This window comes from Equus quagga, chromosome 4 (genome assembly GCF_021613505.1).
Source record: "Equus quagga isolate Etosha38 chromosome 4, UCLA_HA_Equagga_1.0, whole genome shotgun sequence".
Classification (NCBI taxonomy): domain Eukaryota; kingdom Metazoa; phylum Chordata; class Mammalia; order Perissodactyla; family Equidae; genus Equus; species Equus quagga.
The window spans coordinates 21,879,563-21,906,155 of record NC_060270.1 but is presented as its reverse complement, the minus strand read 5'-3'; the positions used below and the strand labels follow the sequence as shown (position 1 = coordinate 21,906,155).

General features: G+C 36.0%; 1 protein-coding gene across 1 annotated transcript in view; it reads right to left on the bottom strand.

The window, feature by feature from the left end:
- The window catches only part of STXBP5L (syntaxin binding protein 5L), a 352,935-nt gene that overhangs the window by 288,732 nt on the left and 37,610 nt on the right, over positions 1–26,593 (bottom strand). Inside the window, exon 2 of the mRNA XM_046659436.1 lies at positions 3,680–3,777. Within this exon, the coding sequence (XP_046515392.1) occupies positions 3,680–3,777 (98 nt within the window). The remainder of the gene's footprint in view (positions 1–3,679; positions 3,778–26,593) is intronic.

The following is a 26,593-nucleotide window of genomic DNA, read 5'->3' as shown; positions in this document are numbered from 1 at the left end:
CTATAGTTAATAACACTGTGCTATAATTTGAAAGATGCTAAGAGAATAAATCTTAAAAGCTCATCACAAGAAAAAGTTTTTGTAACTATGCGTGATGATGTATGTTAACTAGACTTATTGAGCATTTCAAAATATATACAAATATTGAATCATTATGTTGTATACCTGAAACTAATATATGGTTATATGTTGATTATATCTCAATAAGAAAGGAAAGAAAGAAAATGATCCAACAATATGCTGTCTACAATAAACTCACTTCAAACACGACATAGTTAAGTTTAAAATAAAAGGATGGAAATAGATGTACCATGCAAACATTATTCTTTTTAAAAAGCAGGAGTGGCTCTATTAATATCAGATAAAGTAGATTTCAGAGCAAAAAAAAATTACTGGAGGGTCCGGCCCGGTGGCGCAGCAGTTAAGTTCACATGTTCTGCTTCTCAGCGGCCTGGGGTTTGCCAGTTCAGATCCCGGGTGCGGACATGGCACCGCCTGGCAAAAGCCATGCTGTGGTAGGCACCCCACATATAAAGTAGAGGAAGATGAGCATGGATGTTAGCTCAGGGCCAGTCTTCCTCAGCAAAAAGAGGAGGATTGGCAGTAGTTAGCTCAGGGCTAATCTTCCTCAAAAAAAATAAAAAAATTACTGGAGACAAATAAAGACATTACATAATAATAAATAGATCCATCCACTGGAAGATATACAGAAATGTGTACACACCAAACCACACGGCCTCAAAATATAGAAAGTAAAAACTAATAGAGCTGGAAAGAAAGATAAATATATTCAAACTTAGAATTATCAAACAGAAAATTAGCAAGGATATAGAACTTAAGAACCAAATCAACGAATAATAACTAGTTGACAAACATAGAATATTCCACTCAACAAGAAAAGAATGCACATGTTTTTCCAGATCCATAGGGCATTCACCAAGACAGACCATATCCTAGGCCACAGTACAAACTTAACAAATTTAAAAGAATTGGGGGCCAGCTCCATGGCCGAGTGGTTAAGTTCGTGTGCTCCGCTGCGGCGGCCCAGGGTTCGGATCCTGGGCGCGGACATGGCACCGCTCGTCAGGCCACGTTGAGGCGGCATCCCACAGCCCACAACTAGAAGGACATGCAACTAAGATATACAACTGTGTACAGGGGTGGGGTTTGGGGAGATAAAGCAGAAAAAAAAAAAAAAAAAAAGATTGGCAACAGTTGTTAGCCCAGGTGCCAATCTTTAAATAAATAAATAAATAAATAAAAATAAAAGAATTGAAATCATACAGAATGTGTTTTCTCACCACAGTGGAATCAAACTAGAAATCAATAACAGAAAGACAAGAAGAAAATTTTCAAACACTTGCCAATTAATTAAAACACTACTAAGTCATTCATGGTCCAAAGAATAAGTCTCAAATGCAATTTTAAAATAACATAAAACTAAATGAAAATGAAAACACACATATCAAAATTTTGGGGATCCATTTAATGCAGTGCTGAAAGGAGAATTAATAACACTAAATGCATACATTAGAAAGGAGAAAGGGTATCAAATCAATAATCTAAGTTTTTAATTCAAGAAACTAGAAAAAAGGAGCAGAATAAGCTAACAAAAAGTGAAGGAAAGAAATAATAAAGATAAATTACCTTGAAACTAATGTAATATTTTATACCAATTGTATCTCATTAAAAAAAAAGATGTCAGAAAAAAACTGAAAACAAGAAAATGGAGAAAATCAATTAGACAAAATACTTGTTCTCCAAAAAAAATCAATAAAATGTATAAACCGCTAGTAAGACTGACTACAAACTATCAAAACTCAACTAAGATCAAATAGAAAACCAAAATAGTCCTACCACTATTAAATAAATTGAATTTGTAATATAAGATCTCTCTTGAAATAATCTCCAGTCCCAGGTACTTTCACCAGAGAATTCTATCAAACACTGAAAGAATTAACACCAATTTTACACAATCTCTACCAGAAAACAGAAGAAGGAACACTTCTCAATTCATTTTATGCAGCTAGTATTACCCCAATACCAAAACCAGACAAAGACAATACAAATAGAAAATGAACTCAAAATGGAACTGTGCTTAAATATAAAATGTAGAACTATAAAATTTTTAGAAAAAAAATAATTACGATCTAGGGTTAGGCAAAGCGTTTTAAGAGTCATGATACTAAAAGCACGATCTAGAAAGGAAAAATTGATGAACTGGACTCTGAAATATCTTGTTAAGAGGTTGAAAAGACAAGTTAAAGACCACAAAAAAATAATTACAAACCATATATATAACACAGGACTATTATTTAGAATATATAAGAACACCACAATGAGATATCACTACAAAATTATCACAACAGCTAAAATTTAAAAATTTTAAAACACAAAATGCTGGTAATGATGTGGGGATATAGGATTACTCATATATGGCTGGTGGGAATTTAAAATGTTACAACCTGGAAAATAGTTTGGCATCTTCATATAAAAATAAACATGCAACTACCATACGACTCCTAACTGCACTCCTGGGCATTTAAACCAGAGAAATGAATACTTATGTTCACACAGAAACATGTGCACAAATGCTCATAGTTGCTTTAATTATAACAGCCAAAAACTGGGAAGCCAGATGTGCTTTAATAAGTGAACGGCTAAACAAACTATGGTACATCCATATCATGAAATATTACTCAACAATAAAAAAATGAAGTATTGATACATACAGCAATTTGGATAAATCTTCAGAGAATTATGCTGAGTGAAAAAAGCCAATCCCAAAATGTTACGTACTGTATGATTCCATTTATATAACACTCTTAAAGTGGAAAAATTATTGAAATAAAGAACAAACTAGTGATTGTCAGGAGTCAGGGGTGGGAGTGGGGAAATTGGACTGACAGGTGTCGCTGTAAAAGGGCAACATGAAAAATCCATGTGGTGATAGAAATGCTCTGAAATGTATCAATGTCAATATCCTGGTTGTCATATTACACTATAGTTTTATAAGATGTTACTATTGGGGGAAATTGGGTGAAGAATACATGGAATTTCTCTACATTATTTCTTACTACCACAATTAAATCTACAAAGATCTCAAAATAAAAAGGTTAATGTAAAAAAATGGGATGACACTAAAGCAGCACTCGGGAGGAAATTCACATCACTACAGGAATATATTAGAAAAGAAGAAAGTTTTCAAATCAATGACCTCAGTTTCTACCTTAAGAAACTAGAAAAAGAAGATCAAATTAAACCCAAAGTGAAGCAAGAAAAGGAAATTAAAAAAAAATCAAAGCAGAAATCAATGAAATAGAATATAGGAAAACAATACAGAAAAGCAATGAAACCAAAGTTGGTTCTTTTGAAAGTTAATACAATTGATAAGCTTCTAGCCATACTGATCAGGAAAAAAGAGAAAACACAAATTACCAATACCAGGAATCAAAGAAGGGACTTATCTCACAGACATTGAAAATATGCCAATAAATTTGACAATGTGAGTTTTCACAATCATTATTCATTTTTAAAGACAATGTGAGTTTTCACAATCATTATTCATTTTTAAAGAAAAATAAACTTAATTTGGTCATAAATATTTCACTTACCTGAATATTTAAGGAAATAAAATTGGTATTAAGATAGCAAGTAATGAACCAAAAATTAAGGATACATTCGTATAGCCCCTGTTCTCGTCCCAATAGCCAAGATTTTCTGAACTGGATCAAAGGCTAATGCTGTGGGCTGATAAGGAAAACCATGCCGAACTGTCTGAAAGAGAGCAAATAGTAAAAAAAGTCACAAGGGAAATAAAATTACAATCACAAGATACCACTATTCAACCACCAGAATTACTAAAATATTTTTTGTTAATTAAAAAAAACAAACTACTACCAAATGTTGTTGGTAGGAGTACAAAACGACACAGACACTTTGGAAAAATGCCTTGCAGTTTCTTATAAACTAAACATATACCCGTCCTAATACCGAGAAATTCCACTGTATGTATGTACCCAAGAAAATTAAGAGCCTACATAACTTGTATAAGTATGCCCCTAATAGATTTATATTTAACAATCTAGAAACAGCCCAAGTGTCCAATAAGAAAAGAATCAAAAAAAACTGTGGTATACTCATAAAATACAACACTACTCAACAATAAAAAGATAAAACTACTGATAAATGGAACAACATGGATGATTCTCAAAAACATTATGCTAAGTAAAAGAACATACAAAAGAGTGCATATAGTATAATCACACATAAATTCTGAATAAGCAAAACTAATCTACGGTGAAAAAAATCAGAATGGTGGTTGACTTGAAGAGAACTGATTGGGAAGGAGTATGAAGCAACTTACTGAGTCAAGGTAATATTCTATATTTTGATAGAGGTTTAGGTTACACAAGTGTATACATTAGTCAAAACTCATCAAATGGTACAGTAAAATTTGTAATTTCTCTATTTGTAAATTGTACCTCAAAGAAAAAAGCATTATAAACAAATCTTGAACTCTAGTTCATGATGTGCATACTGAAGTTAAGAGGTGAAATGTACTGACACTTGCAACTTATTTCAAAATACATCCAAAAAAGTAATATGGATATATGGATAGATGACATACAACAAATACAACAAAATGATAATTGTCAAATGTAGGTGGTGAGTGTGTATGTGTGTACACACCCACACATACATACATGAGTGTCCACAGTATAATTCTTTCAACTCGTCTGTATGTTTGAAAGCTTTTATAATAACACAATGGAAAAAAATAAAGATATAAAAAGCTCATAATATCATAAAGGAGGTAAGACTAACATATGAAAAGGAACATGCAATATTAGACAGGAATTAATATTCAATGTGCTATAACTTTTCAAAGAAATAGAGAATCCACATAAGTAAGAAAAAAGATACTATATCTTGTTCAGCGAGATATTTAGTGTTCCAAGAACTATTTTTAATGGAAATACTTTTATAACAAAATATTGCATTTGTAAATATTCAGAGATGAAAATAAAGATAAACTACCTTTTAGTTCACCTAAAATTCTTATTCCCCAGACAAAAACAGTTTAAGTTCATTGCATAACTTCCTCTTTTTCTTCTACAGCATATATGAACATATATGCATATGCATTACATAACATATAACCTGATCTGCAATCTGTCTTTTTACTCAACAGCAGATCATGGAAATATTACCACAAAAAAATATGTAAATGTACTTCAACCTACTTCAAGGTTGCAGAGCTTATTATAGTATGAATGTACCATGATGTCCTTAGCCAATCAACCACTGTTCTGTATTCTCCAAAAAATTCTCAACTAAGTTGGTAAAAAAAATACCCAGAAAAAAACAGTTTCTAGTCATGACTCTTAACTGAGTTTTTCCCTCTTGACTCTGAACTGTCTTCCTTATTCAAACTTATAAACATAACATTGTCAAGAAGAAGATATTCCTAATCTTCCTGTAGAGCAATGTGGATAACAAAAATCAGAATATACTTACTCTGCAAAAAAATAAAAGAGTTGGGAACATTTCCCAACTCATTCTATGAGGCCAGTATTATCCTGATACTAGAAACAGACGAAGACATCACAAAAAAAGAAAACTAAAGACCACTAATTCTTATTAATATAGGTGCAAAAATCCTCAGTAAAATACTAGCAAACTAATTCCAGCAACATAAAAAGGATATACACCATAACTTGGTAGATTAATCCCAGTTATGCAAGGTTGGTTTAACATAAAAAATATTTAATGTAATATACCATATCAATAGAATATAGGGAAAAAAACACATGATTATCTCAACAGATGCAGAAAAATTTTTACAGAAAATCCAATACTCATTCATCTTAAAAAGCACTCAACAAATGAAAATGTAGAGAACTTCCTCAATCTGATAAATAGCATGTACAAAAAACCTACAGCTAACATCACACTAATTAGTGAAATAACAAATGCTTTCACTCTAAAATGAGGAATAAAACAAGTATGTCATCTTTTGCTACTTCTATGTCCTATTCAGGACAATTAGACAAGAAAAATAAATAAAAGACATCCAGATTAGAAAGGAAGAACTAAAACTATTTGCAGATGGCACAATATGCAAGCCTAAGAAATACAATTAAAAATTATTAGAACTAATAAAAGAGTTAGGCAAGGTTGAAAAATTAATGTACAAACATCAATTATATTTCTATATACTAGCAATACACCATCCAAAAATGAAATTAAGACAATAATTTCATTTACAGTAGCATCCAGAGGAACAAAACACCCATAAAAAAAGTGAACAAAAGAAGTGCAAAACTTATATGCTAAAAACTGCAAAACATTGTTGAAAAAAATTTTTAAAGACTTAAGTAAAAGGAAAGGCTCCCATATCCATGGATTAAAAGATTTAATATTGTTAAAATGACAACAGACCCCAAATTGATCTTCAGAATCAATGCAATCCCTATCAAAATCCCAGCTGGCTTTTTTGCATAAATTGACAAATTCATCCTAAGATTCATATGATCCTAAGTCAAATGATCAAGAATACCAAAATGATCTTGAAAAAGAACAAAGTTGGAGGACTCACATTTTCTATTTTCAAAACTTATACAAATCTACAGTAATCAAGACAGTGAGGTACTGGGGTAAGGATAGCCATATAGATCAATGGAACAGAATTGTGATTCTAGAAATAAATCCTCACATTTTCAGTCAACAGATTTTTGACAAGGTTGCAAGACAATTCAATGAGGAAAGAATAGCCTTTCAACAAACGGTACTGTAAAAACTGGATATCCACATGCAAAAGAATTAACTTGCACTCTTCACTTATACTATATACAAAAATTAGCTCAAAATGGATTGTAGACCTAAATGTAAGAGCCAAAACTATAAAACTGAAGAAAAACATGCTTAAATCTGAGTTACTTAGAATTAGGCAATGGTTTCTTAAACATCACATCAAAAGCACAAGCAACAAAATTAAAAATAGATAAATTGAACTTTGTGAGAATTAAATACTTTTGTGCTGTAAAGGATCCCATCAAGAAAGTAAAAAGGCAACCCACAGAATGGGATAAAATATTTGTTAATTATATATCTGATAAGGAACTTACATCTAGAATACATAAAGAACTCATAACTCAATAATAAAAATACAATCAATGTAAAAATGGGCAAAGGATCTTAATAGACATTTATCCAAAGAATATATAAAAATGACCAATAAGCACATGATAAGATGTCCAACGTCATTAGCCATTAGGGAACTGCAAATCATATCCAAAATGAGATATAACTGCACACCTGATAGGATATATACAATAAAAAAGATAGATATTAATACATGTTGACAAAGATGTGGAGAAATTGGAGCCCTAATACATTGCTGGTGAAAATGTAAAATCATGAAGTCTCTTTGGAAAATAGCTTGGCAGTTTCACTCAAATTGTGAAATACAGACACAGTGATTCTGCTCCTGGGTATATAACCAAGAGAAATGAAAACTAAATCCACATAAAACTTTACACAAATGTTCAAAGCAGCATTATTCATAATAGCCAAAAAGTAGAAACAACTCAAATATCCATCAACTGATGAATGGATAAATGAAATGTGGTATATCCATACAATGGATTATTCATCAATAAAATAGAATGAAGTACTGACATGCTATGACAGGATGTACATTGAAAATGTTATGCTACCTGAAAGAAGACAGTCACATATAATATGATTCCATTTATATGGAAAGTACAGAGTAGGAGAATATATAGAGAAAGAAATTATATTACTGGTTGCCAAGGGATGGGGGATAGGGGCCGTAAGTAATAGGAATTGACTGCTAATAGGTACAGGGTTGTTTTTTGGGGTGATAAAATGTTCTAAAATTGATTGTGGTGGTTGTTCCACAACTCTGTGAATATACTGAAAACCACTGAAATGTACACTTTAAAAGGGTGAATTACATGGTAGGTGAATTCTATCTTAATTTGAAAGAAAAAAATATTGCTCCCCTCAAGAATATCAAATGCACTGCTATTGTATCATCAGACAAAGTATGCAATAAGAAGTTAGGATGAGTTGGAGTACCTGGCTGATTTCAAAAGAATCAAGGCTATCAAATGGAATGATAGATGTAGTTAAAAAAAAAAAAAAAAGGAAGCAAGAGAAAAATGTAGGAGAACAGAGTCTGAAGACTACTACGTCAAGGTCAAATAAAATCTCAATTTTAGGCAGTCAGAAAGTGTTATTGAAAGACTATAGTTTATGCTCAGTTGATGAAGTAAGACAATGGCAACAAAGCTAATCACCAACAAATAAAATTAGGTTCTTATATATCTAATTTTTATTAAAGTTATTTTGCTTCTCTTGCTGTCTTTTTTTTTACTCTCTGTATTAGTCTGCTCAGGCTGCTATAACAAAATACCATAGACTGGGTAGCTTAAACAAGACATTTATTTCTCACACTTCTGGATCCTGGAAGTCAAGATCAAGTTACTAGCCAATTCAGTTCCTAGTGAGAGGCCACTTCCTGGCTTACAGATGGTCACCTTCTCACTGTGTCTTTACATGGGAGAGAGTGCTCTCTCTCTCTCTTCCTCATTTTATAAAGCCACTAATACCATCATGAAGGGCCTCACCTTTATGACCTTATCTAACCCTAATTAACTCCCAAAGGCTCCAATTCCAAATACCATCACATTGGGGGTTAGCGTTTCAACATACGAACTTTGGGGGGGACACAGCTCAGTTCATAGCACTCTCCTTTCAAAATATTGCAGGGGATGACATGAGGTGGTCAACCATATCAACAGTTCCAAAAATCTCTCCAGATACTTGAAGCAAAGAAAGATAGACAGAATTAGTTACAAATATGTGGAAGGGCTGGTTATATTACCCTGGGTTAAGGAAGCTGCTACCACCTCTGAGATGAAAGACACAAACCCATACTCATTGCTGACACTGCAAGAGGCACTACCAAAAACAAAAGGACTTTTCTTTCTTCCTATTTTTTAATCTGGCACAAGTGCCTCTCATTGGCAGAATCTAACCAGAACCCAGCTGACAAGGAATTCTGAACATTTTGGTTTTAGTTTTAGTTTAGTTTTAATTTTAATTTCCTCAGTATATAAATGAAAGCACAGAAGGCCTGATGTGGAACTGAAAGCAATACAATGAGACAATGCAGAATTCATATTAGGCCTGGTTGACTAAGCTTAATACTATCATAATATTTCAAAACAGCCTCAAAACTACCTGTGACAGAGACTGCCTGTTGCTCCACAATATCTTCCTTTCCCCTTTTTCTCTAGTAATAAAATTTTGAGTGCTATACATAGCAATCCAGTTCACGCTATATTTCCCAACCTCCACTGCAGGCTAGATTAGATTCTGAACAAAGGAATGAGAGCAGAAATTACATAAACCCTTTAAAGTGAAGGAAAATCCTACTTATTTTTCTCACTTTCCTATGGATTGGAAAATAGATACAATGGTGGGAGTTGGAACAGCCATCTTAGAACATGAGATGGAGGCCATATTTCAGGATAGCAAAGAAACAAGACAGAAAGACTTTGTTGGGTTCTAGACACCACAGAGCCATTGAATCAGTCCTGTGTTGCTTAAGTTTGGACAGATTTCATGAAAGAGAAATAAATTTCTACATTGTTTAATCCACAGTTAGAAAATGACATTCACATGGACACAATATATTCTGGTAAGCAAAAAACAATTATTACTCTAACTGTGGAGTAACTCCCATTGATGGGAAAATTCTCTCAATTTCAATGATATTTGTTTCCAATAACAGCCAAATTACTTTAACTTTGGGCTGCTTAGGGCTATGTGTGTACGTCCACAACCTTCCCTAAATTTGATGTCATCTTGGATCACTGTAAGTATTGCTGAATAATTTTCTGCTCTCTTGAATTAAGGAAAAGACTAAGAGGACCATGACAGGCATATGACACCATGGAGTGGCATAATGGTAACAAAAATAAGAAGTTCCTATGAAACCCCATCACACTGTGATAAAAAGGTAACATTGCTCTATATGCACAAGTACGGCAAAGTACCTGTTCATACAAATGCCCTTGGCAGTTGAGGTTTTGGTACCAATTTCTCAGTAAGACTTTTAAATCTCTTGAAAGAATAAGAAAACTATCAAGTTCAAAGATCCAAAAGGCAGTTGATACTAAAATTAAAGAAGAATAAAGCACTACTATACCCCCATCTTACAAGATATTTGGAAGCAGACATAATAGAAATGGAATGTTTATTAAGACAAATATTTTGAAATTTTATATCATTTTTCTCTCATTTTAGTTTTATTTTTATCACACTCAACCATGTAGGTAGTTTAACAAGCCAGATAATCCCATAGGACATATTATAAAAATTAGAAATCATCTGTCCCCTTCCCATTTCCTACTTCCCAAAGGCAACTACTTTTCAATCTTTTGCTATTTATTTTGTATGTACCTAATATGTCTCAAAATAACATTTTAATATTGATACTTATTGACATTTCAAAAAAAATATTCTTTTATACCCACCCCCTCACTACACATACAAGCACCCTTGCCATATCCCTCTCCTCCCATGACAATCAGTGTTGTTGGAGGAGGTCATTGAGAAGACAAGACTGCTGGTTGACCCATGAGCTGGAGCCAGGCAATAGAGGTACCTCCCTCCCTCCTCTGTCCTTGGAATGTGCGTTCCTCTTGCCTTCCCCACACAAGAAGCTGCCCAAGGACACAGCATTCAGATAGTAATGTAGTGTTGAGACCATCTGGACAGTACACATGACTGAGTCCAGTTAAAACCTCTATAAAAACTTTAAGATTCTGGTGGGTGGGTGTGGAGATCTACTCATCTTGTAGCCACCCAAGACAAGCCTCACATGTAAGTTCTCTTGTTCATTAAACCTGCCACCCACCAATCCGTAGTAGTGCACCTTTTTCTTTGGTCTCTTCCTACCTTCCCTGTACAGGGTCAGTTTGCGAACTAACAATTGGTGAGCCAGCCAGGAGACTGAAGAAATGGGCCTTGGGAAAGAGGCATCCATGTGAGAAATCCTGAGTTGGCCATCAACCTCTATGTGGGGAGGGGTGGCTTGTCTGTTAGATGCTGTGGACCACTACTTGAGGACGGAAATGCCCGCAAACTCCAGCTGGTCTAATATGCTTGTTTGAGGAATTGTGGCAAAGAAGGAAGACAAATGGCTGCTGCAGTGGGCTAGCCTCTACAGCGGGCAAGCCTCTACAGTGGGCAGTTCAGCTGGCCACTAATGCCCAACTAGAGGCTGAAATTTGAGTTAGAAAGATGGAAGAAGAGCTGACGTTAGAGAAGGCTGTGCAATTGTCCACCATTCTGCCAGCTTCAGAGCTGGCAGACAAGGTGAGTGAGCAGGATAATAAGTTAGAGACCATAGCATGCCACTTTGCAAAGCTAGGAGGGCGCAAGCTGCCATGGATTAAGGTCCAAGCACTTGTGACAAAGCCTGTTTGGGACACTAAGAGGTAGAATCCCTGGTAAAGTGATGAGAGTGAAGAGGAGGATGTTGTGGTAATTGACAGTGAAATGGGGGAAACACCCCATGGTGTCCAACACCTAACATGGAAGAAAGAAAAAAAAACAGCAACAAAAACCCCAGCCATCAGGGCAGCCCCCAGTTCAGGAAACATTAATAATGAGAGAATATACTCTTACTGAGCTTATTGATATAGCCACCAAGTTGCAGCAAAAGGCCAGGGAAAGTATCCAGGCATGGTTAGTGTGGCTATGGGATATGGGGGGGCAATGGCATTTCTCTAACTAGGCAGGAGGTAGAGAAAATGAGCAACATCACCATACAGCCTGCCCTCTGGCAGTCCCTGCATGGCACTCGGGGGTTTCAAGGTACTCATTCCCTTATAAATTGGATTATTGTATCCTGCAGCGTGGCTTGGCCCAATGAGGGGAATCTCCCTGGGTACGTAGGACCCTGGAAATCCATAAAGGAGGTAGAACAAATTCTTAAGGAATTGGGAATGAGACTGGCAATCTATGCCCCTCCTTTGAAGGTCCTGATCAGACCACATTCACTGCAGGAATGAAAGCTATGGAGTCTCTGTGTCTGTCTATATGTTTATCAATGAATATATGTTATGTATATGTGATGTGTTTCTACCTCCAGAGGGTATCGTCAAAATTCTTTTGTAAAAAAGCTCTATTTAACTGGCTTAAAGAAAAACAAGCTTTAATATCAATAGTGTACTTATGCAATACTGAAATTTATTTTTCTTTCATCTGCTAAAAGACAAAGTTTTCCTGTACTATTAGTCTATTCTTGATGAGACTGTGAAAGGTTTTCCTTCACCTTTTAAGTAATCTGCCTGGAAAACAAAGATTCTATGTTTTATCAAAATAATTTCCTATGCTTCATGTTGTCTTTATCAGGTTTTCAATTACTTAAGAAAACTGAATTTTCTCTATTAAAAGAGCTAAATTTGGGGGCTGGCCCCCTGGCCAAGTGGTTAAGTTCACGCACTCCGCTGCAGGCAGCCCAGTGTTTTGTTGGTTTGAATCCTGGGCGCAGACATGGCATTGCTCATCAAACCACGCTGAGGCAGCGTCCCACATGCCACAACTAGAAGGACCCACAACGAAGGATATACAACTATGTACCGGGGGGCTTTGGGGAGAAAAAGGAAAAAAATAAAATCTTTAAAAAAAAAAGAGCTAAATTTTTTAAAATTTTTACAACTGTAGAACTTTCTGCATTTTCCTTTGAAATCTTTGTCAACTTTGTTTATTGGATAACTAAGTATTGTTTCACAGCAATCTTTGATCCTATTTAATCAAGTTTTTAAAACCTTTTGGTATTTTTGACAAGCTTCCCAAAAGTCAAATTCTAAATGAAGTCTTGCTGACTTTGAACGAACTTTAGGATTTTCCAGAGGGCCCCTGGAATATTTCAAAATATGTGTTCTCTCTCCTTATAAAAGAAGGATATCAAACTAAATTAGGCTTATTTGATATATTACACAGGGAGCATGGACAAATAAGAAGTGATGCTAAACTTTATTTAGGTTATTTGTATAAATATATGTTATTAATAAAAGTGCTTTATCTTCAAGGAGATTCAAGAAAAGACTCTGACGAGTACAGGTTTCTGATAACTAAGATCAATTTGCCTTCACATGGGAGAGGCAATAATGAAACTTTCAAGTGCTTCTCAAAGGCCATCTGCAGAGCCCCACAATATGTCATGGGATGGTGGCTTGAGACTTGTCCCTGTTCTCCTTCCTCACATCAACAAAATGGGCCCATTACATTGTTGATATAATGTTAACATGTGAAGACTTGCCTCTACTGCAGGACACTCTGCAGACTTTGCTGGAACATCTTCAAGGAAGAGGATAAGATGTACCTGCAGAGGAACCCACAGAAAATTCAAGGCCCAGGCACTGCTGCACGGTTTTGGTGAGTTGTTTGATCAGGTAAGACACACATTGTCCCAGAAGCTGTGATTGATAAGGTGCAAACCTATCCAAACCCTAAGAATGTGAGAGAAGTGCAAGCCTTTGTAGGAATTTTGGAGGTTCTGGAGGACTTTCACTCCCTACCTGTCACAGTGCCTCCATCCCTTATTTGTTGTTGTTAGTGCCATCAAGTTGATTCCAACTCCTAGCAACCCTGTGTACAGCAGAGGGGAAGCCTGCCCAATCTTATTGTGCCATTCTCTCACCTTCCAGCACTGTATCAGACAATGCTACACTGCTATTCATATGGTTTTCACAGCTAATTCTTTTGCAAGTAGGTAGCCTGGCCCTCTTTCCTAGTCTGTCTTAGTCTGGAGACTCCACTGAAACCTGTGCACCATAGATGACCCTGCTGGTATTTGAAATATTGGTGGCAGAGCTTTCAGCACCACAGCAACATACAGTGGCCACAGTAACACAACCAACAGACAGGTGGTGTGGTTCTATGACCAGGAAATGAACCCAGGCCATAGCGGTAAAGGCACTGAGTCTTAACCACTAAACCACTAGTGCTGGCTCCTCCCTTATACCACCTGATAAAGAAAGGGCACGTGTGGGACTGAGGATCTGAGCAGCAAGCTGCCTTTGAGAAGGTAAAAATATTAGTAAAGAGATTAAAGCTCTGGGCATCTCCCAAGCAGAGCTACTATTTGATTTAGATGTGTCTGAGACTCTGGAAGGTTGGGCACTATGGCAGAGACAACATAAAGAGGGAGTACCTCTAGGATTTTGGTCCTAGTTCTGCTAGGAGGCAGAAACACAATATACCTCCACAGAGTAACAGCTCCTCGCAGTGTCCACAGCACTCCTCCAGGTAGAACCTCTCACGAAGGAACAACATCATGGTAAGAACTTCCCTTCCTATCAAGAGGTGGTGAGAATATGTTCCATCGACGCACCTCTGCCATGGCTCAAACTCCCACTTTGACTAAGTGGTATGCCTATTTGCAGCAGAAGAGCACCTTGTCCACCAGCCCACTATCTCTAGAAATACAGGTGCTACTACGCCCTGTGAACTACGTAGATCCTCCAGATGCCCCTGCCTCTATTCCTATGGTGACCCCTGTAGCCTGTAGAAAGGGAGTGGGAGAAATTCCTGCTGATGCCTGATATACAAATGGATCTAGTTGAGGCAATCTGTCCAAAGGACTGCTGTCGCTATTCAGCGCATCACCGACACCATCTGGATGGAAACAGTAACAAATCATAGCAGCCAGTGGGCTGAACTCAGAGCAGTTTGGCTGGTGATCACTCATGAGCCCTGGCCGTTAATCCTCTGCACTGACAGCTGGGCTATTCTAAAGGGATTAACCTATGGCTTGGACATTGGGAAGCCGAGGAGTGAATGATCAGGAATAAACCTTTGTGGGGTCAGAATATGTGGAAAGACATTTGAGTCCACCTGTGAGAGCCTCAGGCACTCAAAAACTGTTTTCCACATCCGAGCTCATAAGGCAAAAATATTCCCTGGCAATCAGGAAGCTGATATCCTAGCTCATCTATGAGCCCTAGGAACTGACCCTTCAGTAGATATGGCAGATTGGGGGTCTAGAAAGAGCAGTCACTGGAGTGCCCATGTCAGATGGCGTATTGCCAAAGATGTCTGATTGCCCTTAAAATACCGTGACTTGGTTAAGGCAGTAACAGCATGCTCTGCGTGTTCTAAACAATGCCCAAGGCAACTACCAAAGGAGTCTGGGGTCACCACCAGAGTTCCCAACCTATGAGGGATTGGCAAATTGATTATATTGGCCCCCTACCTGCGAGTGAGGGTTCTAAATACACCTTGGTTTGTATAGCCACTGCATCTGGCTTAACCCAAGCTGTCCCCTGTTACCATGCAAACCAAGCTGCCACCATTAGGGGATTAAAGAAACTGAGTACCATGTATGGATATCCTTGTGAATAGACAGTGATTGGGTATCACATTTCAAAGGTCATGATATGAAAGACTGGGCAAAAGAACATGTCATTGAATGGAAGTTCCACCTTCCCTATAAGCCACAGGCAGCAGGCTTGGTAGAAAGGAAAAACAGAATATTAAAGTAGCAGATCAAATTATTAACAGGTAAAACCACCTTGGCCGGGTGGACTAACGTACTATCCCAGGCTTTAATACATTTGAATGGTCAACCTGTAAGGCCTATCGCCTCATATGCCAGACTGAGGACCCCTGCTGAGACACCCAATCAAGGCATGGAAGTTGAAGGAAACAGCCATTGACCCAAATCTCATCGTGGATCAATGTGCTATACTGCTGAGAATACCAAGCCCCATCATACCTAGGAAAGGCACTATCCACTGGAATTTGCAATAGGACCTCCCACCAGAATGGGTGAGTCACTTCGCATCCCTGAGTGAGAGAAAACTACTCAATCTCCACTGAGATCCTGTTGTCCTGCTGCAAGCAAGACATGTTGAAATGAACTATGCCTGGAATGGAATTAAAAGAGGGGAGAAGGTAGGTGTCTTGGTCCGGCACATCATGCCCCCTTGTCCATCTCCTCATGCCTAACAGCTCTGCCTGCCCTGGCCAACATGTGTGGTACACACAACCAGATCAAGTTCCCAAAGCTGCCAACCTCCCTCTCCTCAAGGTCAGGTGAGTACATTCTGTTTTCCACTGGTATGATCATTTGGCCTCAGTGTTTGTCCCCTGCCATTGGCCTAGAGGACATTGTAACACACATAGAAGCCCTTACTAAATTCACCCAGCAGGCCTTAAATGATAACCAGCTAAGCCTGTCTTTACTGAACACTGAAATGTCTCTAATGAGAAATGTTATCCTCCAAAACAGGATGGCTTGGACATTATCACTGCCTTGCAAGGGGGCACCTCTGCAATTATCCAAACAGAATGTTGTTTGGTATATCATACCTGATAAGTCTACTAATGTATCATCTTTATTAAATCACCTGAGGGCAAAAGTGAACACCCTGAGTGATCTGACCCCAACCTAGGGAGCTTAATAAATCAGTCATGGGGTTCAGATCATGGGGTTCTCGGTGGAAAAAACTGTCACTGATTTTGGGAATCATTGTCTTAATCTGTGTTTTCTCTGGCATGTGCCTGTACAGCTGCTGTGGCATCTGCCTTCAATGCAGCCAGATAGCTGCCAAATAAGCCACTTCCATGCTAGTGAAACCCCTCACTTACTGCTCAGGGTACATTGTGGAAGAGGGGGGAATGCAAAGATTGTAAGAGCCAGTCACAAGGGTGGAATGTTGGTGGAGATTCTGGGGAGGACATGATGACCCGTTGACCCTAGAGCTGGGCCTGGGCAATCAGAGGCACCTCACTCCCTCCCCTGTCCTTGGAATGTGCACTCTTGCTTGCCTTCCCCATGCTAGAAGCTGCCCAAGGACACAGTCTTGAGATAGTGACATGATACTGAGATCATCTGGACAGTATATGTGACTGAGCCCATTTAAGGCCTCTATATAAACTTTAAGATTCTGGTGGGTGAGTGTGGAGATGTACTGTCTTTCAGCTGCCCAAACAAGCCTCATATGTAAGTTCCCTTGCTTATTAAACCTACCACCTACCAATCTGGCATGGTGTGACTCTTTTTTTAGTCTCTCCCTGCTCTCCACGTATGGGGCTAGTGAGAACTAAGTGTTAACACTCTATTATTACTAGTTTCTTATTTTGCCTCACAAATGTTTTTGTTCCCTGAGGTTACTCTTCTTTTTTTAAGTTTCGTTTGCTTAGTTTTTATGTGCTTGTCACCCAATCCCAAACTCTTCCCTGAATTGCCCAAATCATCTTTTAATATGTTAAACACATCAGGTATATATATTCAGAGAGAGGAAGGAGAGAGACAGAGACAGAGACAGAGAGGGAAAGAGAGACAGAGAGAGAAAGGGAAGGAGTATTTATATAAAATTCAAACAATTTCTAGTGACAAAAAAGCAAATCAGTTGTCCCATGGGTCCAGGGGCAGAAAGAATGTTGGGCTGCTGCAAAGAGCCACAGGAACAAAATGTTGGGAACAAAAATGTTCCCAATTTTGACTGTGGTAGTGATTTCACAGGAAACTCATCACATAGTACAGTATTTATAATTTCAGATTATTTTAAGCATTATAAAGTAAATACTCATGAATATAGTTATAAAATACTAAATAAGATACTAGTAATTCACTCCAGTAATATATCCTAACAATGATAAACCATAAGCAAATAAAGTTTATTCCAGAAATGTAAGTATAGATGTTAAATATACATACACCTCATATTCCATTTGTCACTAATATTTGTCACCCTTTTCCTTTCCTTATCTTAAATTTGAAGTTTTTCAGGCCTCCACCTTGAAACTAGAGGCCTTCTAACTGCTTACAAAATAAACCTTGGCAAGATACAGATACAGAAACGCAAATAATATTCATCACATAAATGCTTTGCAAATGTTATTTCTAAAAAGGAGTCTAATAAGACAGCTGTACTTTACAGATTGCTGTTACCCCTTGTGAATCTCTAAGGAGTCTGTAATTCTGATTGGTTGTTTTACTTAATAATGTGTTCCCGTGATAGTAATACTTAAATTGATGTAGCATTTTGAGAAAAATATAAATACATGCGAGTTTTCTTTATAAAGCTAGAATAAAGTTATTGGTACTTTTTCTTTTTCTCTCATATGCGTGAAAGAAAAAAAACATTTAAAAGTATGTCTCTGTTGGATTTAGACAAAGATTTGACTGCCTAATCTCATTTAAACTAACAAAGACAGCTCAATATCAGGATATGTACTGACAATCATTAAATCAACAAATTAAAAGATAAAACCTCATGATTATATGAATAGGTTCTAGAAAGAGATTTGATAAAATTCAGCAGTCAATTCAAGTAAACATCTTATGTAATATAGGACTAAAGGAAGACTACTTAAAGATGATATATATTAACAATAACAAAAATAACAACAAACATGATACTAAACAGCAAAAAGCTATAATCATTCTCATTAAAATCAAGAAGAAGACATACATGTTCATTATTCCCATTATTATTCAGCTTTGTTTTAGAGATTCAAGCTAATTCAATAGGACAAGAAATTGAAATAATATATATAAATGCAAGAAAGTAAGAAACAAAATGGATTACTAAAATTTTTTAGAAATAAAAGAATGTGGTAAGTTGTCTAAATACAAGGTAAATAAACAAAAATCAGTAACTTTTCTTTGTACTAGAAATAACCAATTACCAATAAAATTGGAGGGAAATCCCCAATTATATTTTCAGTTGTTAAAGTCTGTCAAATTTGTTAAAAGTCTCAAATGTTTTCTTCAGTAGCATTGAATAATATATTTTCTAATATATAAAATAATTAGAGAGAAAATATTTTTCACTAGATTGGAACTTAATCTGATTAATACCAGGAATGTAGTCATATATTTCAATGTTTATTTACTACTACAGAAGTTACTGCACAACTGTTAGAATTCCACTAGAAATAAAGAGCTTATGTAATTAGTTTGTGTTGTAGCTGTGACAACAAAATACCATCAGAATTTAGTATTCAAGAAGCAATTATTTGTTTATATAACTCAAAAATTTTTTCATTATTGTTCTGTGATTCAAGCTGCTAAAAGCATCTCTTTTCAAAGTATCTACAAAAACCTAATAATGGAAAAATTATTTATACATAGTAATAAACAAATGAGGTCCTAATTATTAGCATTTTTCAAAAATAAAATATTCACCACTTATCTCTCAAATCCAAGGTCAAGGCCTCTCTCCTACATGAAATATTTGCTAAAATTCTAAGTTAACACCACAGTTTAGCACTTAGTCAAAATTACTGAAGAATGATTATGAACCTTTTGTCTCCTTAAATAAGTTCTAAGTTCCTTTGTGAGCAGGGACCATGCCTTTAATTTGTCCCCTTCACTTAGCTCAGTACTATTGATTAAATAGTTAGGTTTTAAAGTTTGTCAGTATGATTTATGCAAATAAGTAGTATTTCCTTCAAAAACTATTCTCATATTTTTAAGAAAGATGAATAATTAAAATATTTTTGAAGTACTGAATATCTGAAGTATTGAAATAAAATCTTTATCTAGAATAATTTTAAATCAATATATAATTATCTCTGTATTTTGAGCTGTTGTCTCAACTTTCCACAATAAAGAAAGCATATTTGAGATTTTTTTTGAAAGTTATAATAGCTATCATTCTCACCCTTTTCCCTCTGAGCACCTTTGTGATTATTGTAACCATATGCAACTGAATAATATAACATTAAGGTGTTAAAACAAGCATCCACATTTGAATGATATTTTTAATATACACAGTTATTTAACTGAGGATATGTTATAGATACTAATGCATCATTAAATCTAATATAAAAGTAGGTTATTCTTTACTACCTGATTGTGCTTCTTCCTACAATAGTTTATTACAGACGATTTGAGATCAGAGATTCTGTTGTTTCAAGCTTAAGAGGATTACAGGAATTCAAAAAACTATTGATTTTTATCACTGACAGTTTAACACATACAGTGAGTAACTATGATTCTATAGTTCATACTGTTAATGTTACAAAAAATCTGACTTATAATTGAGATAATGCATATAAATATGCTTTACAAATTGAGCATACTATGTAAATACAAGTCTACAGTTCTTAAACTTAACAGAAAACTGTCCTTTCAAAATATGAGGGAATCAAGTTCAAATTAAATGCATTTACCTTTCTAATATTATCTCACTATCTCTCATACTATCATCTTCTCTCATAGTATCATGTAGGTATGTTAAAACATACCTTCAAAAACATACCAAATGGTTTATGAACAGGCCCAATTCTCCCTACTGAAAAATATAGAGATATACATAGAAAATATGTACTGACAGAACTAACATGAATATTAATAGACTAATAACATGAACTAACCATGGGTAAACCCTAAAAGACATCCAATTCTATCATCTTTATGATTTAATAAAGGACACAGAACTGAAGGACAGAACAGTCTCTAATGTGGCAGAGTGCTCTCTGCAAAGTATTTCCATTGATTTTTTTTCCACCCCTAGGACTCATTTTCATCTTCTTAGGTGATTTTATCTTCTGGTTTATATATTTTCTCTCTACTCTGAAACCTACTAACAGTCTTATGACTTCAATATCCTTGTTTCTATCTATCATACACCTTGACTACATCATTCTCCCCTTTCAGCTCACCTGACCATTGCCAATTAATACCATCAGACTCAAATGAACACAGCCTCAACATCATACACTTCTAGACTTCTGTCAAGAACTCAAATTTGGCATCCTCTCTATTCACTCACAGTATCTTTTCCTCTCGTCACTTCTGTTTCATCTTTCTTTCTTTTTTTTTTTTTAAAGATTGGCACCCAGGCTAACAACTGTAGCCAATCTTTTTTTCTTTTTTCTGTTTTATTTCCCAAACCGCCCCCGCCCCCCCCATACATAGTTGTATGTCTTAGTTGCAGGTCCTTCTAGTTGTGGGATGTGTGATGCTGCCTCAACGTGGCCTGACGAGCAGTGCCATGTCTGCACCCAGGATCCGAACCCTGGGCCGCCGCAGCAGAGCACGCGAACTTAACCACTCGGCCACGGAGCTGGCCCCTGTTTCATCTTTCTTACTATCCTAGTACTTCAACTTAAACCCTCCTACTTATCTGAAATCTTTATTTTTCTTTCTGACTACACTAGCCTCTATTCACAACTTAACCTCTCAACACATTTTAATTTAATTCTGCATCACGTTTGAAAGAAATATATACATCTTTTATTGAATCTATTTTATGTATCTATATAGATAAACAAATTTCTGTGAACTAAGATCTTTTCTCATTGATATATTATAAAAATGGAAATTTGTAGTCATAGAAAAATAATTTGGCTCTGGGGTAAACTAAAAATCACTTTAAAAGAAATGAAAATCTTGTGAAGCAAAATTACAGACAGGATGATGTGGAAGAATATTGTGCTAGGAATCAGGAGATCTAGTTCAGGTCCCAGTTCTGTCACTTACTATCTAACTTGGACACGTTACTTAAGCTCTCAGTTTCTTCATCTATAAAATAAAGAGAATGAACTAAATTACTTTAAGATCCTTTCCAATTCCATACTTTGCTCGTCATACAAATACTTGCACTAGAAACCATGGTAGACTTAGGGACACATGATAAAGAGATAGGTAGTTCTGTATTTCTCACTATGAATGTATTCCTTAAAAGAAACAAACAATAGGCTTATATTTAGTGTTATGTTCCCTGATTCAAAAGGACTAATTATCTAAGTAGTTATGGTGTTAGACTATTACAGATGATTTGCTGTTTATTTAGTTTGATTCCCTTGTGAGCTACACACTGGCATTTCAAACAGTCCACTGAGATATCTGGTACTATTGTTATTGCTATAAGTATAAATAGCCTTTAAGTATTTGCAGGCCACCTCTGTCCCTCAGATGGCACCTCCTTAAATCTCCAGTAATAGGGAGGGTAGGCATTTGGAGCATCCATTACAAATAAAATAAGATCTAAATTTACAATCTACTTGCAGAAACAGCATTTTGTTCCCTACCAAAGAAGTAATGGAGAGTTGATGCCTTTCTTTCCTCAGCCTATTTACTGGCAGTTGCAAAGAATTTGAAAATGACGGTTTTCCTCTTGCTACATTAGAAATAAACAATGAAGACTATATGCATACAATCATTACCCCCAAGGCTACTGTCACCACCATCTGTTTACTATGCATAAGGAACAGTGGAAAACACTTTACGTGGATTATCTCACTTAATTTTCGTTTATTTCTATAGTCTATTCCTATGATGTAGGTGGTATCATTACAGATGAAGAAATTGAGGCTTAGTAAGGTTAACCAACTTGTTCAAGGTCACTAAGCTAGTGAATACACAATATGATTGATAGCTTTGGAAATGAGAGCTATGTAGCTTTTCAGTACTCTAATCTTGTCTCAGGATGAAAGAATGTAACCTCCTGATTTGCACAATATGAATTTAAAACCAAAGCCAAAAATGGCTTTCAAAGCTTCAGCCTGGGGTAGAATCAAGATCAGCCATTGAATTAAAGAAACCACAAAGACAATAAATAACCAAATGCTTCTGCTCCTAACTTTACTAAGTAGTGTAAATAAGATCAACTGATCCTTATGCCTCATGCATCAATCAACAAAATAGTAAGATTGTATCAAAAAGGAGGAGCAGTGGTCATTTCTGATCTTTGAGTGGTAGGGTATGAAAAAAAGGGCAATACAGACCAGTAAAATGCTTTTTTACCTCCTACTTCTCAGGCCATTTTGGAATAAGCTTTGTCATTTTAGGTTAAAAAGAAATTGATCCATGCAAGCTTTTAAGTTCTTAAGGCTTTGTAACTCAAGGTATTTGTAAAAATCTACAGTGTTAGTTTATTAATTTTTCTACAACGTGTAAAAACAGTTCATTTTGCAAATATACGGCAGAAAAAAGCAAGAGCATGGGTGATGGCAAAAGTGTAGTGGTTCAGAGTACAGTAAAAATAGACACAAGAACTCGGAAACTTATAAGTAATGATGGGAGAACAAGGGGGGCTGGCCAGGTGGTGCAATGGTTAAGTTCGCGTGTTCCGATTCAGCAGCCTGGGGTTTGCCGGTTCGGATCCCAGGTGCAGACCTACATACCACTTATCAAGCCATGCATTAGCAGGTGTCCCACATATAAAATAGAGGAAGATGGACACAGATGTTAGCTCAGGGCCAATGTTCTCAGCAAAAAGAGGAGGATTGGCAGCAGATGTTAGCTCAGTGCTAATCTTCCTCAAAAAAAAAAAAATTTTTTAAAAAAAGAATGTGAGAATAAGGTCCATGCTCAGGGGAGAAAGGAGAAGGCTGGCAGAGATTACTAGAGGAAAAAAATTCGAGGCTAGCAGCCCTTCACACTGTCAGGGCCACCTCTACCTTAAGTTATTTCTGGTAATAGGCCTCAACTATAGCCAACACAGTCCATAAGCCAACAACTGAGAAGCAGGTAGATACTTGAGGAGGCAAAATGTGACCTACTTATTCTGACTCTTAAGAGTTCTAGTCACCAAAGCACAATTTCAAGAGAAATATAAATATTTTTTGGCCCCATACACACCCAACATTTCCATTAATTTACTCTGTTGCCCAAAATCCAATTCTTAGGACAACATATTTTTTTATACCACAGCAACAAAAACTCAAAAAACAAATGCCTGGGAAAGACAACATTTGGAAAGATATTTTATAAAATAATACATCGACTAAATACCTTTTCACAATGGGATTATCATAATGAGTAGCAGTGCTTTTTACTCCTAAAGGAGGGAGGGGTATCAATATAATAGTAGGGAAAAAGTTAAGAAAGAGAAGACTGGAAGCTGAAGTCCAATCTCATCTGCTGAAATAGAAGCTACCAACAGAGGTATTTTTCATATTGGAAAACACTAATCCCAAAGGTAATACTTAAAGATTTATAACCCCTGATCCCTTGGGTGGTAGTAGCAGAAAGCTACAGAAAAAGTAACCTCAAGAAAGCCTTTGGTATACCATTCTTTCACTTCCTTGGTTAAATTTATTTCTAACTATTTTATTCATTTTGTTGTTGTTGTAAATGCAATTGTTCTTTTCTAAATAGTTCATTGTTAGTGTATATAAATGAAAGTGATTTTTATAAGTTGATTTTTGTATCCTGCAACTTTACTGAATTTATTTATTAGTTTTAACAGTTTTTTAGTAAAGTCTTCAGGGTTTTTTTTATATATAAGATCATATCATCTGCAAACAGAGAGAATTTTACTCCTTCCTTTCCAATTTGGATGCCTTTCTTTTTCTTTTTCTTTTTTTTTTTTTTTTGGCCTAATTGCGCTGGCTAAGACTTCCAGTACTACAGGAGTGGTAAGAATGGGCAACCTAGTCTTGTTAAAATCATAGAGGAAAAGCGGTCAGCTTTTCACTATTGAGTATGTTAGTTGTGGGCCTGTCACACATGGCTTTTATTATGTTGAGGTATATTCCTTCTATACCCAACTTTTTGAAAGTTTTTATCATGAAAGGATATTGAATTTTGTTAAATGTTTTTTCTGCATCTATTGAAATGATCTGCTGCTGGCCCCACGGCTGAGTGGTTAAGTTCGCATGCTCCACTGCGGCAGCCCAGAGTTTCGCTGATTCAGATCCCAGGCACGGACATGGCATCACTCATCAGGCCACGCTGAGGTGGTATCAACGTGCCACAACTAGAAGGACCCACAACTAAAATATACAACTACATACTGGGGGTATTTGGGGAGAAAAAGCAGAAAGAAAAAAAAAGGAAGATTGGCAACAGTTGTCAGCTCAGGTGCCAATCTTTAAAACAACAGGAAAAAAAGAAACGATCACATGATTTTTATCCTTCATTTTGTTAATGTGGTGTATCACATTTATTGTTTTGTGCATACTGACCATCCTTGCATCTCAAGCATAAATCTGACTTTATCAGGGTGTATGATCCTTTTAACATACAGTTGAATTCAGTTTGCTACTATTTGTTGAGGATTTTTTCATCTATGTTCATCAGGGATATTGGCTTATAATTTTCTTAAAACACTGATGAAAGAAATCAAAGAAGACACAAATAAGTGGAAAGATATCCTGGGTTGTTCATGGATTGGAAGAATTAATATCATTAAAATATCCATTCTACAGAAAGCAATCAACAGATGCAAGGAAATCTCCATCAAAATGCCAATTTTTCACAGAAATAGAAAAAACAATCCTAAAATTCATACGGAACCACAAAAGACACCAAATAGCTGAAGCAATCTTGAGCAAGAAGAACAAAGCTGGAGCCACTACACTGCCTGACTTCTAACTATATTACAAAGCTATAGTAATCAAAACAGTATGGTACTGGCATAAAAACAGACACATCGACCAACGGAACAGAATGGAGAATAGAGAGCACAGAAATAAACCCATGCATATACTACTAATTTTTGACAAATATGTCAAGAATATTCAATGAGGAAAGAACAGTCTCTTCAATAAATGTTATAGGGAAAACTAGATAGCCACATGCAAAAGAATGAAATTGGACCCTTATCTTATAAAATACACAAAAATCAACTGAAAATGTGTTAAAGAGTTAAACATAAGACCTGAATCCATAAAAGTTCTAGAAGAAAACATACAGGAAAATCTCCTTGACATTGGTCTTGACAATGATATTTTCTTTAATTGACACCAAAAGCACAGACAACAAAAGCAAAAATAAACAAATGGAACGACACCAAACTAAAAAGCTTCAGTACTGCAAAGGAAACCACCAACGAAAGGAAAAGGCAACCTATGGAATGGGAGAAAATATTTGTGAACATCTATCTGATAAGGGGTTAATACTTCAAATATGTAAGGAACTCATACAACTCAACAGCAAAAAAGCAAATAACCCTGCTAAAAAATGGGCAAAGGATCTGAATAGACTTTTTTTCCCAAAGAAGACATACGAATGGCCAACAGGTATATGAAAAGATACTCAACATCACTAATCATCAGGGCAATGAAAATCAAAGCCACAATGAGGTATTACTTCATACCTGTTAGGTTGTCTATCATCAAAAAGTCAAAAGATAATAAGTGTTGATGAGTTTGTTGAGAAAAGGGAACCCTTGTACACTGTTGGTAGGAATGTAAATTGGTACAGCCATTATGGGAAACACTATGGAGGCTCCTCAAGAAATTAAAAATAGAACTACCATATGATCCAGGAGTCTCACATCTGGGTGTATATCCAAAGGAAATAAAACCACTATCTCAAAGAGTTATATGTATTCTCACGTTCACTGCAGCATTATTCACAGTAGCCAAGATACAGAAACAATCTAAGCATCTATCGATGGATGAATGCATAAAGAAAATATGGTATACACACACACACACACACACTGGAATATTATTCAGGCTTTAAAAATAAGGAAATCTTGCCATTTGCAACAACATGGATGAACCTGGAGGACATTATGCTAAGTGAAATAAGCCAGAAGTAGAAAGATAAATATCACATGATCTCATTTATATGTGG